This window comes from Marmota marmota, unplaced genomic scaffold (genome assembly GCF_001458135.2).
Source record: "Marmota marmota marmota unplaced genomic scaffold, marMar, whole genome shotgun sequence".
In the NCBI taxonomy this organism is placed as follows: Eukaryota; Metazoa; Chordata; class Mammalia; order Rodentia; family Sciuridae; genus Marmota; species Marmota marmota.
The window spans coordinates 32,392,082-32,407,798 of record NW_026000240.1 but is presented as its reverse complement, the minus strand read 5'-3'; the positions used below and the strand labels follow the sequence as shown (position 1 = coordinate 32,407,798).

Genomic DNA, 15,717 nt, shown 5'->3' with positions numbered 1-15,717 from the left:
AGAGAGAGAGAGAGAGAGAGAGAGAGAGAGAGAGAGAGAGAGAGAGGGAGAGGGAGGGAAGAAAAAAAGAAGAAAACAATTTTTTAAATAGCTCTGGCAATCCTGCCCAAATTACAGTCCATGAGCATGAGTGCCAAAGAGAATTTGAAATACAAACATGATTCTGCTGTTCCCTCTCTTCCCTCCACCAGTCATTTTCACATTCCTTGCAGATCTAAATATCCAGCTCACCTTGCTGTGTATGATTCTAATGTTGAAGATATGTTTTTCTCACAACGTGGCTTGTAAGTGAGAGCAAATTCCATATAGAGCTCAACCCGAGCAAGCAATCTGCTCTAATGCAGGAGAAACAATGTCAATGAACACCATATGATCTATTTTATGAGCAAGTGAAAGATTTTCACAGTTTGTCTTCAGCTTTGAGATTCTCACTGTATGTTCTATTTTTTAGACTCTGATGCCTATAAATGATGCATCTTAATGCCATTTCTTTCAGAAACATACAAAGTTTTGAACTTGAGTGGTGGAACATTACCAAGCTTTGTGACACTATTTTTTTCTTTGATGTATAGCTAATAATTTGTAATTTGTTTATATTTTATAAGAAATATATTTTTTAATATTTTTCAGAAATGCTAGTTCCTGCTTTTTACACCATAGAATTTGTATACAAATAGATGTTTAAACACAATTTTTTTCAGTGTAGTAATTACATAAAAATAATTACAAAAACTATTATGGAAGTTTTGTTGTAATTCCTATCCTATGTGTATTTTTTTGTGTCTTGTACTCTTTGAGGTCTGTATTGCTAATCCATAGAGGAAGTTATTCTTCAAAACAAGCTTATAAGTTTTTAGATATCACATAAATGAAACAATGTATAAGAATAATATTAATTTTAGAAGTAGATCAATTTTAATCCTCATAGTGCTAGGTTCAATGCTGGATGTGACTGACCCAAAGAAAATTAGAATATCTAATATGAAACCATAGAATTCATTTTGTTGTCATTGTTTGGTTTTACATATTTCAATTTTCAAGTTTTATTGCTTTTTCTGAAATTTTCAAGGAAAGTTTTATAATGTCATAAAAGGAATATTATATAATAGAAAGCAATCAAAGGGGAAAAATCCTAAATGGTTATAACAAAAGTTGTATGTTTTTCATTGGCACTAGAAATTTAATGAGAAACTTTGCAATTCAAAGATTAATTTTACACCTCTAAAGGGAAGCATAGCATTTGTTACAAACAGAATTTTCCTAAAAATAAATCTGGTGGGTTAATTTTTAAAATGAAGAACAGTATGTCAGTTATTCAGGAAACAACTAAGTCCAGGATGAAATTCGTTCACATTTTTAAATATATAATACGAATTTTTTTACCATTATGTCAAGAGGAGTATTCTCTTCATGCCCACACCCTCTATAGCAAGCGCTTCCAAAATTTTGGCATGTGTTTTTGAAATGCTATCAAAAGTGTTTTGGAAACGTTTACCACTGGACGCCGTTCCAAGCAGTGTTACAGCAGGTACTATCTAAAAATCCTCTGGCAGAGATATTTCACAAAATGGGGAAAGGAGAAAATAGCATGTATCCATTTTATTGCACAAAGTACTTGGGGCAGAATTATATCGACAACACCATGGTCAATGCTATAGTAGGGTGGGATGTGAAAGAGAAGCCACTCTAAAATATTAATACACAGTGAGTTGATCATGGTTAGAGTGCTACCATTTTCAAAACACAAAAATACTTTTTGAGTTGATTTTGAGATTTCTCAGATGGTGAAGAATGCACATCACAACAAGAAAGATGGGGGCAAAAGAATACTGGATATCCTCCCTAGAGCACAGTCATTTTAACAGTGAACAGATTTCTGAAACTGCTATAGAAATCTGGGTTGTGGCTCAGTGGTAGAGCAATCGCCTAGCACATGCGAGGCCCTGAGCTCAATCCTCAGCACCATGTAAAAATAAATAAAATAAAGGTATTGGGTCCAACTACGACTAAAAATTAAATATATTTTTAAAAAATTTTTAAAAAGAAATCTGGGTCATACTGTTGAGCATAAATCAGTGTGTGTGTGTGTGTGTGTGTGTGTGAGAGAGAGAGATAACTATGTTAAAAAATGTTTATGTGGTGCTGAGGATGGAGCCCAGTGCCTCATACGTGCTAGGCAAGCGCTCTACCACTGAGCTACGACCCCACACCTCGTGTGTGCTTTTGTGTGTGTGTGTGTGCATGATATTTGGGAAGCGATACCATCAAATGTAACATATGTCTCTCGTGTCCCAAGGTCAATGTTGCCGAAAGGACTTGTTGCTGTTTGTTCTGCAAGTGCATCGGAGGGGATGGCACAACGGGAGATCCCGGTCCACCAGGGAAAAAGGTGGTTTTTAGTTCAGCTTCATGGTTCACTTTATTTGAACTGTAGTATGTCTTGTGGACATGGGTTTAGATGACAATAAGGGGTGATTTTGGCTTCCAGATAGGACCTCTGTGGTAACCATTTATTACACTCTTTTTTTTTTTATGGCCAAGTTAGATAGATAGTGGTCAATTTTCCTTGACATGCTAAATTAGGATCTTTAAAGTTCTTAAAGAACTCTCAGGAGAAATGACTGTCAAGATTTTGCTTACCCAGTGGTCAAGCAGAGGTGTCAAGGATGCAAGACACTGATCCCTCAATGTTGAATAACGAAATCCTCCTCAATACCAGTTGTTCGTTTCAGTTTCCATTTTTAATGATGGCAGAGTCCTAAAAATCTAGTTGATATTTTGTCAGCTGAAACTCAAGCTAGATCAGGCCACTCTGCCATAGCAGATGTTAAGTTGTTGATGTTTCACAGATACACACACACAAATACAGGCCAGTATTTTTTTTAAGCAGCTAACAACATTAATTCATATATTTCCTAGCCAAAAATATGTTTATGTATCCTTATGTTAAAATATTATTTTGGACTTTAAGAAATCTTCAAATATGTAAAAACACACTGTGGGATATGTTTAATAATGATTTCAATACGAATTGTTTACATATGTGTTTGATTTCTGAATAATTTATGGATAGCGCCAGAACTCCCAAATCACCAAATCTGTGTCTATAAAGAAAGTTTTCAGACTAATTATTTCCTGAATGCTTCAACTTCATATAAAGAGAATGGTAGGGTAAAAACAAACAAAAACAGAGCTCAGAAAGAATAGGAAAAAATGTGTGTGGTCTATTTTTCTATGAGTAGCATAAACCCTAAAAAAATTTTTTTTAATGAAAAGAGGATATTTGTAGTCTGTCAAGGGCAAATATAGTCGTGTTTGTTTGAATGTCTGGAAGGAAACATCCGGCACTATATATAATCCTAGAGAGTCGCAGACAATATTAAGATAGGCACACATGCGCACACCCACACTTGAATACTGGAGACTTGTCTCAGAATACCATCTCTTCTTAAAATATTTTTTTCTTGTTTTTATTGGTTCTTTTTAGTTATGCATAAGAGTAGAATCCATTTTGACATAATTATAGAAGCATGGAATATAACTTGTTCTAATTCAGTCCCCAGTACCTCCATTTCCCCTCACCTCCCCAGTTCTCTCTGCTCTGCAGATCTTACTTTCTTTTACCCATAGTTTTGTTTTTTTAATTGATTTCTTGTGGATGGACATGATGGTGAGATTCACTGTGGTATATTCACGTATGTGCATAGGAAAGTTAGGTCAGATTCATTCCACTGTCTTTCTTTCTTTCTTTTTTTTTATTAGTTGCTCATGACAATACAATGATCTTGACATATCATACATTTGAATCAAATGGGGTATAATTTCTCATTTTTCCAAGTGTACAGGTTGCAGGATCACATTGGTTATACAGCCACGTATATACATATAGCAATACTAGTGTCTATTTTATTCTGCTTCCATTCCACTGTCTTTCCTTGTCCCATCCCTCTCCCTTCCCTTCATTCCCCTATGTTACTCCACTGAACATCTATCCCTAACCCCTATTGTGAATGAGCTTCCAGATATCAAAGAAACATTTGGCCTTTGGTTTTGGGGGATTGACTTATTTTATTTAGCATTATAGTCTCCAGATCTGTTTATTTACCAGCAAATGTCATAAAGTCATTCTTCTTTATGGCTGAGTAATACTCCATTGTGTATATATATACCACGTTTTCTTTATCTGTTCATATGTTGCACAATCCCATCTCTTTTTGTGTGTGTAAATACAGTCCGGGTTTGGGAGGGTGGATTTATTTTTACAAACTCTTACTACTCCACTTGAAGTAAAACTGTACAGTTGAAGAAGTTTGCTTGGTGACCTCTGGATTGGGGTTGATGAAATGCTAATGTTCTTTTCCTTTTCTTGTTTCCAGGGACCCTCGGGTATTAAGGGCAGTGAAGGCTACTTGGGGGAGGAGGGCATTGCCGTAAGTCAAGGCTTTTACTCAGTTTTTTTTATTCTTAAAAACATATCTACAGTATAAAATGTCTTGTGTCTCTTCACAGGAAGGCAATAAAGGTCAGGTTCTAAGAATTCATGTGCAAAATCAGGTCCTTCCTAATGTTCATTGTGCTTAGCTTCTTGTGGTTTGTTAAGCTACTGTCTCCTGTTTGATCCAGGTTGCACAATGAACTCAATGCAAAATTATCTTCTTCATTAGGCAAATCAAATCAGTGCTTCTTCACCCTTTCTGGTCCATTTTGCCAAGATAAACCAACTTACCACATTGTTTATCAAAGACCTCATCCTTCCTTCCTTCCTTCTTTTTTTCCTTTCTTTCTTCCTTCTATCCATTCATCCACACATCCATTCACTTAACTATAAGCATCTTACCATTCACTACATGGATATTTATCAATGACTCACTCACTAATGCACTCATTCATTCATTTATTCATTGAGTATATATTAAGTATCTTATATGCCAGGCATAGCGCTAGGCCCTAGAAATGAGAAAATAAAAGGAAAAAATATGGCTCCTACCTTAGGGAACTGGCAGACTATGCGTAGGACAAATGAGACAATGGCTCCAGTTGTTATACACAAGGACTATTTTAGAGGTACAAAGAGGCACAGAGGAGGGTTGAAGAACAAGAACCCGATAGCCTCCAGTACATCTTTGGTGGGAGTTGGAGCTTGAAAGGAAAAAAACTGCAAAAAGTGGGGAAGACTTGGGCAGATGTTGGAAAGATGAGTAGGAATTTCTCCAGGTGAAGTTTGTGGGGAAGAACATTCTACAGAGAGAACAATATGTTCAAGGGCATACAAAAATTTGCAATTTTGCAAAATGGCACATGGTCAACATGGCTGGAACCCAGGACACTGCAGGAGGGGGGTAAAGTTATTGGGAGTCTGAAATACCCTACACACGTTTTGGAGGGTGTCTCCCATTGGCAGTGATTGAACCAAGTTAAGCACAGGAGTAAAAATGATGGGGATGATTGGAAAGATGATCAGAAATGATTGCATGCTCAGGCAATGTTTCTGGTGAGGATAAGGTAGGCGTCACAAGAAAAAGACTTAACAGTCGTGGGTGCAAAACAAGGAGCTGATTATCTTAGCTTGACACAGAATGAATAGATAGGTTAAGAAGATTGAAAAGATATGATTTGGTGACCAGCTGCAGAGAGGGAAGCCAAACACAGTCAACATGAAGGTAGGATCCAAAGAAAAGCAAAGGACTGTCATCAGAATAGCTCTGATTTACTTCCAATCTTTGTTTTTAATAAGCACGGATTATTCTGGATGGTAAACCATGAACAGTCACACGCATATTTTTTGCAACAACAACAAAAATCTTGCGGAGTGTCCAAGAAAGAACCCAGATTCCGGTAGGAGAAGCTCATCTGGATACGTGCTCTTTTTCAGGGAGAAAGAGGAGCCCCTGGACCAGTGGGAGAGCAAGGTACTAAGGGATGCTACGGCACCAAAGGTCCTAAGGTAGGAGTCGCATGAGGCGTCATGCTGTCTTCTCAACACTCAGCAGTTCCCTTTTGCAAACTAACTTCTGCCCTTCTTTTCTATTTTCAGGGAAGCAGAGGACTAAGTGGACAGGAGGTATGGCCCAGGCCCATTCATTTATCTATTATCTGGAAATTTTTTTTTTGACATTACTGCTGACCAGTAGATCATACCACTGAAGTTTCTGTTGACCTTCTTTTTCTAGCATTAGCAATCTCATTTTGCTTATTTCTTTTATTGTATGCTTTGTATATTATTTGTTGACAGTTTTTCTTAAAGTAATATTCTATATTGCATAGTCTAACCAAGGGGTTGTGTGCAAAGTTTGAAATTAGACTGTTTGGGTTTGCTGTCTGACTTCTTTCCACGTAGATGTAATGCACTGTGGTCTAATCACACCTGTCTTTTCAGGGAGAAGTTGGGGAAAGTGGAATTGATGGGTTAAATGGAGAACAGGTAGAGCCTTTTCCTTCCACCATGCAGACCCCTTCTGAGCTATTTCTCATTAAGAAAATGGGAACTTGAGCTTTTCCTTCTTTGTCTTTTAGGGGGACAGTGGTCTTCCTGGAAGAAAAGGAGAAAAGGGAGATGAGGGATCCCAGGTAGGGATTCAATAAGGGAAAACCAAAAACTGTCCTTGAAGTTAAACGTGATTAATGGAGTAAAACAGCGACTCCAGGTGTATCAGTCAGCTACCGTCCCAAATTGATTTGTGACCACCACTCATGAGACCCCCCAATCATGCACAACATTAAACCTTATTTCTTCTGTGTCCACGGGGTCAGCTGAGCTAGGGTGGGCGAGGCTGACCTTGGCTCGTATGACTGCAGGTTGTCCACATGCATTGTTCTATGCGTTTCCTGTGCTCCTTGGGCCACGGCTCATCCAGCCATGTTGGCCATGAGCTTTTCATGGCCAGGGCAGAAGCAAACACCCCAGACCTCTCAGGGCCTCGCTTGGAACTTTTTCAGCAACACTCCTCTTTCTGTTGACCATCTCCAGTCACTCTGTTGATTCCCTCCAGTGGGAAGGGAATCCTGCCCACCGCAGCTGCAATCATTTCAGAGCTGCATGGAAAAAGACACAGGGACAAGGAGGAGTGAAGTATTGGGGACACCAAGGCAGCTCCCACATACAAGCAGAATGAGGGTGGTGACAAGGGTCTGTGGGGCCAGTCAGCGCATGGGGTCATGCCAACCATTTTCATCTAGAATATCGGTACCAACCATGCTTCTATCATTTGCTTTGTCTATGAGTGGGAACCGTTGAGTCAGAAATCCACTTTCTAGCTGATACAACCACCTCAGGCAAATTGCATGATCTTTCTGAATCTCAGTTGCTTTATTTAAAAAAAATAATAATAATTAGCTGGGTGTGATGGCACACAGCTTTAATCCCAAGGACTCAGGAGCCTGAGGCAGGAGGATTGCAAGTTCAAGACCAGCCTCTGCAACTTGCCTCAAAAAAAAAAAAAAAAAAAAAAAAAGAAAGGGCTGGGGAAGGAGTGCTGTGGTAAAATGCCCCTGGGCTAAATTATCAGTCCAAAGAAAGAGAGAGAGAGAGAGAGAAAATAATACTTAGCTCATAGAATATTCATAACAACTAAAAGGGTTATAAAAGTGTCTGGAACACAGAGCTCACCACTGTGACAAATAATCAAGTTCACTATTAAGTTATTTATGCCCCAGAACTTTTTTTTTTTTTTGGGGGGGGGGTGATCTTTTTTTCAAATTTAGAAATAACCTGAGCAGAAAAATAGTGAATTATTCACAGCAGGAAGAAGATTAGCTCTTTGTTTATATTCTTATTGATGTCATTAAAATTTCTCATCTTGTCCTCATTCTGACTTGTATCCACTTTAGGGAAGCCCAGGAAGGAAAGGTGCTTCTGGTGACAGTGGACCAAAGGGCCTTCGAGGAGATCCGGTAAGACCTGTGCTGTGTGGGCTTGTGGACTGTTTTAGGACTGGTCCCACAGGCCCTTCTGATAAGGAGAGATGTTTCCTTTCTATGATGCAATAGCAATCCTGAGTTTAAAACACCAACGATCGTAATTATAGAATTTTAAAAGCAGATATCAGTGCTAGATCTTTTTCATATTCTTGTGTGAAAGAGAGATGAAGGGATCCCAGTGCGTTCCATTATCTTCCTTTTGAATGCCTGAAAATATGGACAGAAACAAGCCCACTTCTCCCTCTCTTTCTATTCTCCAAAACTCTTTCTCAATTGAGAATAGGAACCTCATTTCCAGGAATCCAAGGCAAATCTGGCAAAACTTCTGACACTGTTTAGAGACCCGCCGAGCCAGCTCAGCATGTTTATTATATAAGTTTTAACATCAAAAGGGTTATTGTGAGAAAATTTCTTCAAAACAAGCAGAACCAAGGTCACCGTTATGAGCAGCCCAATTATAATTATCAGCTTGCGGCTGTACTTTTCTACCCCCGGAGAAGCTGGTGTCTGAACTTCAAGGTCAAAAACTGGTAGTCCTGTAGTTGGCTCAGAACCTCCTTTTGAACAGGGCATCACCATAGCAACTGGGCAGTCTCCATGGGCATCTTCACACCGAGAGTTCCCAGAAGAAGCACCACTTCTGTTTACAGGATAGCTCAAGGACCAAAATTCAGTCACCATTCCTGACAAAAAAAAAAAAAAAGGTGCCTGCTCTCGCAGGGACACGATCCAGTAGAGAAAGCATGACACACAGACACACACCAATGCAGGTTGGTGTCCTGCATTGAACATCATCAGTACTGTAGAACTTTCATTGCCTGCTTAAGTACATCTCTAAAACCTTAATGGACTCAGACTTAGGTTTAAATTTAAATATCTGCTGAACTTTCTGCTGAATTGTCACGTTCTTCAGAAAAATGCGCACCTATAAATGCACGGCTTGATGAATGTGAAGACGCCTGGGTAGTTACCTCCTAGGTAAGGAAAGGAAACGTACCAGCATCCCAAAGGCCCCCTTGGCCTGCTCCAGTCACCACCCACCCTTCCTAGATCATGACTCTCCTAGCCCCATACATTAGCTTTACCTGTTCTGGAACTTTATATAAACAGGATCACTTGGTGTCTACTCTTCCGTTTCTGGTTTCTTTTGCTCTACTTTATGCTTGTGAGTTTCCTTCATGTTGCATCTAACATTAGTTCATTCACCCTTTTTTGTATAGTGCTCCATTGTGAGAATATGATTTATTTGTGTATTCTATCATTGATAGATACTTGGGTTGTTTCCAGTTGTTGCTATTATAGAGTGTGTTGCGGTAGATGCTACTGTACAGGTTTTTGGGGTACACTTTTGTACGCTTTCTATTGGATATCTACATTAGGAGAGGAATTTCTGGATCACAACACGGATGCCTGTATTCAGTCTGAATCTTTATAATCAGTTTTCAAAATCGTTCACCCTGACTCACATTCCCACTAGCAATGTATGAGAGGTGTGCTACACACCCGTCAAAATGGCTACAATTTATAAAACTTGGTACTATCGACTGCTGATAGAATGGGGGCAACTGGGAATTTTATGTGATTTTTTTCTTTACTATGTCCTCCTCAAGAATATAATGCCTTGCTCACAGGAATAATTTGGTGAAATATACATACTGACAAATGTTAATGTTAGGTGCACTTTAAAGATGAGTTTACTTATAAAGCAGAGGAATTTGCACTTGATGGCAACATTGTTCACTGAATGACATCTTCTGATAATGGTCTGGTGACCCAAGAGTTTTGCAGACACAACTGCAAAGTATCTAATTTAGAACAGGAAAATATCCACAAATAAGGGTAATAAGAAACAATAGTCTAAACAGATGGACAATTCAATCATCTATATATAATGATCAGAAATTCATTTGAGGTATTGATACACACTTTCCATAGACTTTGATTAGAATTTCCCTTTGTCTATTATTTTTTTTTTATTTCTTACATACATGACAATAGTGGAATGCATTACAATCATAATTATCCATTCAAAGCACAATTTTTCCTAACTCTGTATATAAAGTATGTTCACGCCAAATTATGCCATTATACATGAGCTCTCTTATTATTATTATTTTTTGCATTACAATTCTTAATACACCTTTATTCCTTAACTGTATGATCATATAATGTTTTTTAATTACTTTTTATTTATATATGACAGCAGAATGCATTACAATTCTTATTACATATATAGAATACAATTTTTCATATCTCTGGTTGTATACAAAGTATATTCACACCAATTCGTGTCTTCATATATGTACTTTGGATAATAATGTCCATCACATTCCACCATCATTTTTAACCACATGCCCTCTCCCTTCCCCTCCCACCCCTCTGCCCTATCTAGAGTTCGTCTATTCCTCCCATGCTCCTTCTCCCTACTCCTTATATCAGAGAAAACATTCGGATTTGTTTTTTTTGGGATTGGCTAACTTCACTTAGCATTATCTTCTCTAACTCCATCCATTTACCTGAAAGTGCCATGATTTTATTTTCTTTTATTGCTGAGTAATATTCCATTGTGTATCTATGCCACATTTTTTAATCAATTCATCTGTTGAAGGGCATCTAGGTTGGTTCCACAGTTCAGCTATTGTGAATTTGCTGCTGTAAACATTGATATGGCTGTATCCCTGTAGTATGCTGATTTTAAGTCCTTTGGGTATAGACCAAGGAGAAGGATATCTGGGTCAAATGGTGGTTCCATTCCCAGTTTTCCAAAGAATCTTCATACTGCTTTCCAGATTGGCTGCACTAATTTGCAATCCCACCAGCATGTATGAATGTCCTTCCCCTTCATATAATGTTTTAAAAAGAAACTGGATAATGTAAAATAATTCATTTTATTAAAAAAAAAAACATTCTCTGACTTCAAAATGACTGTAAACTCAACCCATCAGAGCTTCTGTGATGTGCTGTTAGTCAATAGTTCTAAGTTCAGACGGCTTTTCAAAACAGAACAATTCTTCCCACCCACTTGGAATATGCATCTCAAATTTAAAACAACTCTATGTGCTTTTTTGTTGTTGTTATTCTACTTAGTTGTACATGACAGCAAAATGCATTTCAATTCATAGTACACAAATGGTGCACAACATTTCAATTCCCTGGTTGTACACTGTGTAGAGACACAGCATTCGTGCAGTCATACAAGTACCTAGGGTCATAATGTCCCTCTCATTTCATCATCTTTCGTACCCTCATAATCTGTCTCCACCCTCCTCTTTGCCCAATCCAAAGATCCTCTGTTCTTCCCATGCCCTCCCTCATTATAGATCAGCATGTATTAATCAGAGAAAACATTTGGCTTTTAGTTTGGGGATTGGCTTACTTCATTTAGCATAATATATTCCAACTCCATACATTTATCTGCAAATGCCATAATTTTATTCTCTTTTAATGCTGAGGAATATTCCATAATGTATGTACACCACAGTTTCTTTAACCATTGATCTACTGAAGGGCATCTAGGTTGGTTCCACAGTGTAGCTATTGTGAATTGAGCTGCTATAAACATTGATGTGGCTGTGTCCCTGTAGTATGCTGTTTTTGAGTCCTTTGGGTATAAACTGAGGAGTGAGATAGCTGGGTCAAATGGTGGTTCCATTCCAGTTATCCAAGGATTCTCCATATTGCTTTCCATATTGGCTGCACAAATTTGCAGTCCCACCAGCAATGTATGAGTGTGCCTTTTCCTCCACATCCTTGCCAACACTTATTGTTGTTTGTATTCTTGATAAGTGCCATTCTGACTGGGGTGAGATGAAATCTTAGAGTAGTTTTGATTGGCATTTCTCTACTTACTAAAGATGTTGAATACTTTTTCATATATTTGTTGATTGCATGTATATCTTCTTTTGAGAAGTGTCTGTTCAGTTCCTTAGCCCATTTATTTATTGGGTTATTTGTTTGTTGGTATTAAGTTTTTTGAGTTCTTTATATATCCTGAGATCAGTGCTCTATCTGATGTGCATGTGGTTAAAATTTGGTCCCATACTGTAGGCTCTCTCTTCACCTCAAGGATTGTTTCTTTTGCTGAGAAGAAGCTTTTCAGGTGAGTCCATTACATTTATTGATGCTTGATTTTATCCCTTGCACTTTTGGAGTCTTGTTAAGGAAGTCAGGGCCTAATCTGACATGATGAAGATTTGGGCCTACTTTTTCTTCTATTAGGAGCAGGGTATCTGGTCTAATTCCTTGGTCCTTAATCCATTTTGAGTTGAGTTTTGTGCATGGTGAGAGAAAGAGGTTTAATTTCATTTTGCTATATATGGATTTCCAGTTCTCCCAACACCATTTGTTGAAGAGGCTATCCTTTCTCCAATGTATGTTTTTGGTGTCTTTGTCTAGTATGAGATAACTGTTTTTATGTGGGTTGGTCTCTGTGTCTTCTATTCTGTACTATTATCAACATGTCTATTTTAGTGATAATACCATGTTGTTTTTGTTACTGTTGCTCTGTAGTATAGGTCTGATATTGTGATGTCTCCTGCTTCACTTTTCATGCTAAGGATTGCTTTGGCTATTCTAGGTCTCTTATTTTTCCAAATGAACTTCATGATTGCTTTTGTAGTTCTATGAAGAATGTCATTGGAATTTTATTTTTTTTTGGTAGCTATATTTATTTATTTATTTATTTTTATTGGTTGTTCAAAACATTACAAAGCTCTTGACATATCATATTTCATACATTAGATTCAAGTGGGTTATGAACTCCCATTTTTACCCCAAATACAGATTGCAGAATCACATCAGTTACACATCCACATTTTTACATAATGCCATATTTAGTGACTGTTGTATTCTGCTACCTTTCCTATCCTCTACTATCCCCCCTCCCTCCCCTCCTATCTTCTCTCTCTACCCCATCTACTGTAATTCATTTCTCTCCTTGTTTATTTTCCCATTCCCCTCACAACCTCTTATATGTAATTTTGTATAACAATGAGGGTCTCCTTCCATTTCCATGCAATTTCCCTTTTCTCTCCCTTTCCCTCCCACCTCATGTCTCTGTTTAATGTTAATCTTTTCTTCCTGCTCTTCCTCCCTGCTCTGTTCTTAGTTGCTCTCATTATATCAAAGAAGACATTTGGCATTTGTTTTTTAGGGATTGGCTAGGAATTGCATTAAATTTGTATAACAGTTGGGTAGTATGGTCATTTTGACAATATTAATTATGCCTATCTGAGAGCATGGGAGATCTTTCCATCTTCTAAGGTCTTCTTCAATTTCCTTCTTTAGTGTTCAGTAGTTTTCATTGTAGAGGTCTTCCACCTCTTTTGTTAGATTGGTTCCCAAGTATTTGGATGCCCTCTTTCACCACTTCTATTCAACATAGTCCTTGACATTCTATCCAGAGCAATCATACAAACAAAAGAAATTAAAGGGATACAGATAGGAAAAGAAGAATCAAACTATCACTATTTTATTTAGAAGATCCAAAAAAAATTCCACCAGAAAACTTCTAGAACTAATACATAAGTGATGAATCCACTGAAAAAGAGAAATCAGGAAAACTACCCCATTCAAAATAGCCTCAAAAAATATAAAATACTTGGGAATCAATCTCTGTGCTTTTTTTACATGTGGTGTTAGTGGGTTGCTATTTCAGGAAGAATTCAGGAGAACAAGATCAAGACAGAATAAATAGAACATATGATCAGATTATTCACAGGAATGCATGCAAATGACACACATTCCTGAAAACTTGAGCTTATGCAGATTGAATTTGTGATCAGAGGAAAGCTCATTTGGCTGTTTGGAGTTTCCCATTTTGACAGGAAGATTTTTTTTTTTTTTTAATTTCCAGTAATGCTGGGGGTGGGGGAACTGAGCTAAATCTTTTACCTGATCTACAGAGTCTAGTAAGTCTAGAATGTTAATCATTTGACAACATTCTTAGAAGCCCATGTTTAATCATAAGTTTCTGTTAAATGGTATTTTTTTGTCCATTTGCATAGATCATGAAAAGACTAAATTTATTCATGTTCACATCAGCCAAACTATTTATCTATATGTAACTGAGGTTGTTTGTTCTATTAAATATACTGGTGTGTGATTCTTTTCTATCATTTCAATCAAATCCTGTAGAATTGAACTACAATAAGGGGCTTATGTGTCCAGCGGAACAAAATTCTGAACTTTGCCTTCCTTTTTCTCACTTGCTATATTTGTTAAAATACAATTTTCCACCTTTGTCTTTTAGGTATATCTGCTTAGAGAATTTAAGAGTCAAATACTTAAACCTAAAGGGGGAAATTAAAATGTAGAAAATAATCTTTGGTTTTGGTAGGTAACTGAAAGAAATATTTTCTTATGTACATTTTAGTTATATCGATTATATAAAATAAACTCCAGATTCATCATTTTCACCCTATTAGCCTACAGGCTCTGTAAGTACAAAAACTATTTACAAAGTATCTGGAGCAATGATATGTCCCTGTTGGTGATGGCAAATTACTTATTGATTGATGAAGGTAATCTGGGATGCTATCAGCTGAACATCCCGGCAGCTGGCACTCAGCAGGACTGGATAATTGTTGTCCCCTTTCAATTTATAAGAGCATCGACTGAATTGATTGGCTCAATTGATTGTCTCAGCATCACGGAACTCTGTTTGTGGTCCTTAAATCCAAGTTAGAAAGCCTTCAGTTTGCCTGCTAAGGATAACATCCCACAATATGTGCCTACTCAAGTTCCTACTTGAATGTTTGCATGAACATTGAAAAAAAAAAACTCGAAGATTCCAGAATTTCCTGGAAACCGAAAAAGTAGGGCCGGGGAATAGTATGTGGGGGGCAGCCAGGCATCCAGGAAGAGAAAGGAGATGAGTGGAAGGTATAGACTTCAGCATCCAGCAGTCTGCTTACATTATTGTGGTGGAACCCATCAGGAGCGTTTGCCTTCTCCCCAGGGGAGAGGAGAGCAAAATCTACCGATTCTCAAGTATAAATTTACACCACAAGAAAAAGGAAATGTGATGAGAAGGAGTAGCAAGAAGGGGAACCCAGGATAAGAGTTGACTTCCACCTGAGTCATGTTACATTCTTAAGAAGAAATAATTCAAAACCTATGAATTTTTCTCCTTTTTTTTTTCAGGGAATTCCTGGATTTGACATTTACATAGAAGGACCCAAGGGCTTGAAAGGAGAACGTGGAAGACAAGTAATTATGTGGGCATTTGAAAGGAAACTTATAAAATGATTATGGGACAACAGTGAGACTCAAGGTCAAGTAATAGAATATGAAATGCCTGATAAAGAATTTGAAATCAGATTGAATATACTTGGTTCAGGAAAACCATTGTTAGGAACGGTAATGTCTTTTACTCCTGCTCATCAGCTTCCCTGGGATTGGAAGAACATTCTCTTCTAAATCTGATGTGATTGCTTCACCAAGCTGTATCCTTGAGGTCTTTATTCATGAATACAAACATCTAACTGTAACTTAAAATGTAGGGTTAGCTGATTTCGAGAACAATGACAGCAATAAAACCGTGCAAGCGAAAGAGTTTTAGGCCTTCCCAGAATCCAGAGCGCACATCCTCTAAAGATTTGATTAAAAAAAAAAAAAAAAAAAACAAGACCTGGTAGATTTATGTGGCCCATACACCCAAGGCAAATCTCTTGGGATTGATCTCATGAAATCTCACTGTTTGATCTGTCATAACCTGTTTTTCAATATTTTCTTCTTAAATAATTATCTGAAAAATGTCCCTGATACTTTTTTTTTTTTTTTTTTTTTTTTTTTTTTTTT

The 15,717-nt window shown here is 37.5% G+C and overlaps 1 protein-coding gene across 4 annotated transcripts in view; it reads left to right on the top strand.

Moving 5' to 3' along the window:
- The window catches only part of Col6a6 (collagen type VI alpha 6 chain), a 154,106-nt gene that overhangs the window by 70,968 nt on the left and 67,421 nt on the right, over positions 1-15,717 (top strand). For all 4 annotated transcript variants that reach the window (XR_007344131.1, XR_007344132.1, XM_048794213.1 and 1 more), the window contains exons 13-20: positions 2,297-2,389; positions 4,377-4,430; positions 5,873-5,944; positions 6,035-6,061; positions 6,377-6,421; positions 6,514-6,567; positions 7,828-7,890; positions 15,061-15,126. Coding sequence is in view for 2 of the 4 variants with exons in the window: in XM_048794213.1 (XP_048650170.1) it covers positions 2,297-2,389; positions 4,377-4,430; positions 5,873-5,944; positions 6,035-6,061; positions 6,377-6,421; positions 6,514-6,567; positions 7,828-7,890; positions 15,061-15,126 (474 nt within the window). In the remaining 2 variants the exon portion in view is untranslated. The remainder of the gene's footprint in view (positions 1-2,296; positions 2,390-4,376; positions 4,431-5,872; positions 5,945-6,034; positions 6,062-6,376; positions 6,422-6,513; positions 6,568-7,827; positions 7,891-15,060; positions 15,127-15,717) is intronic.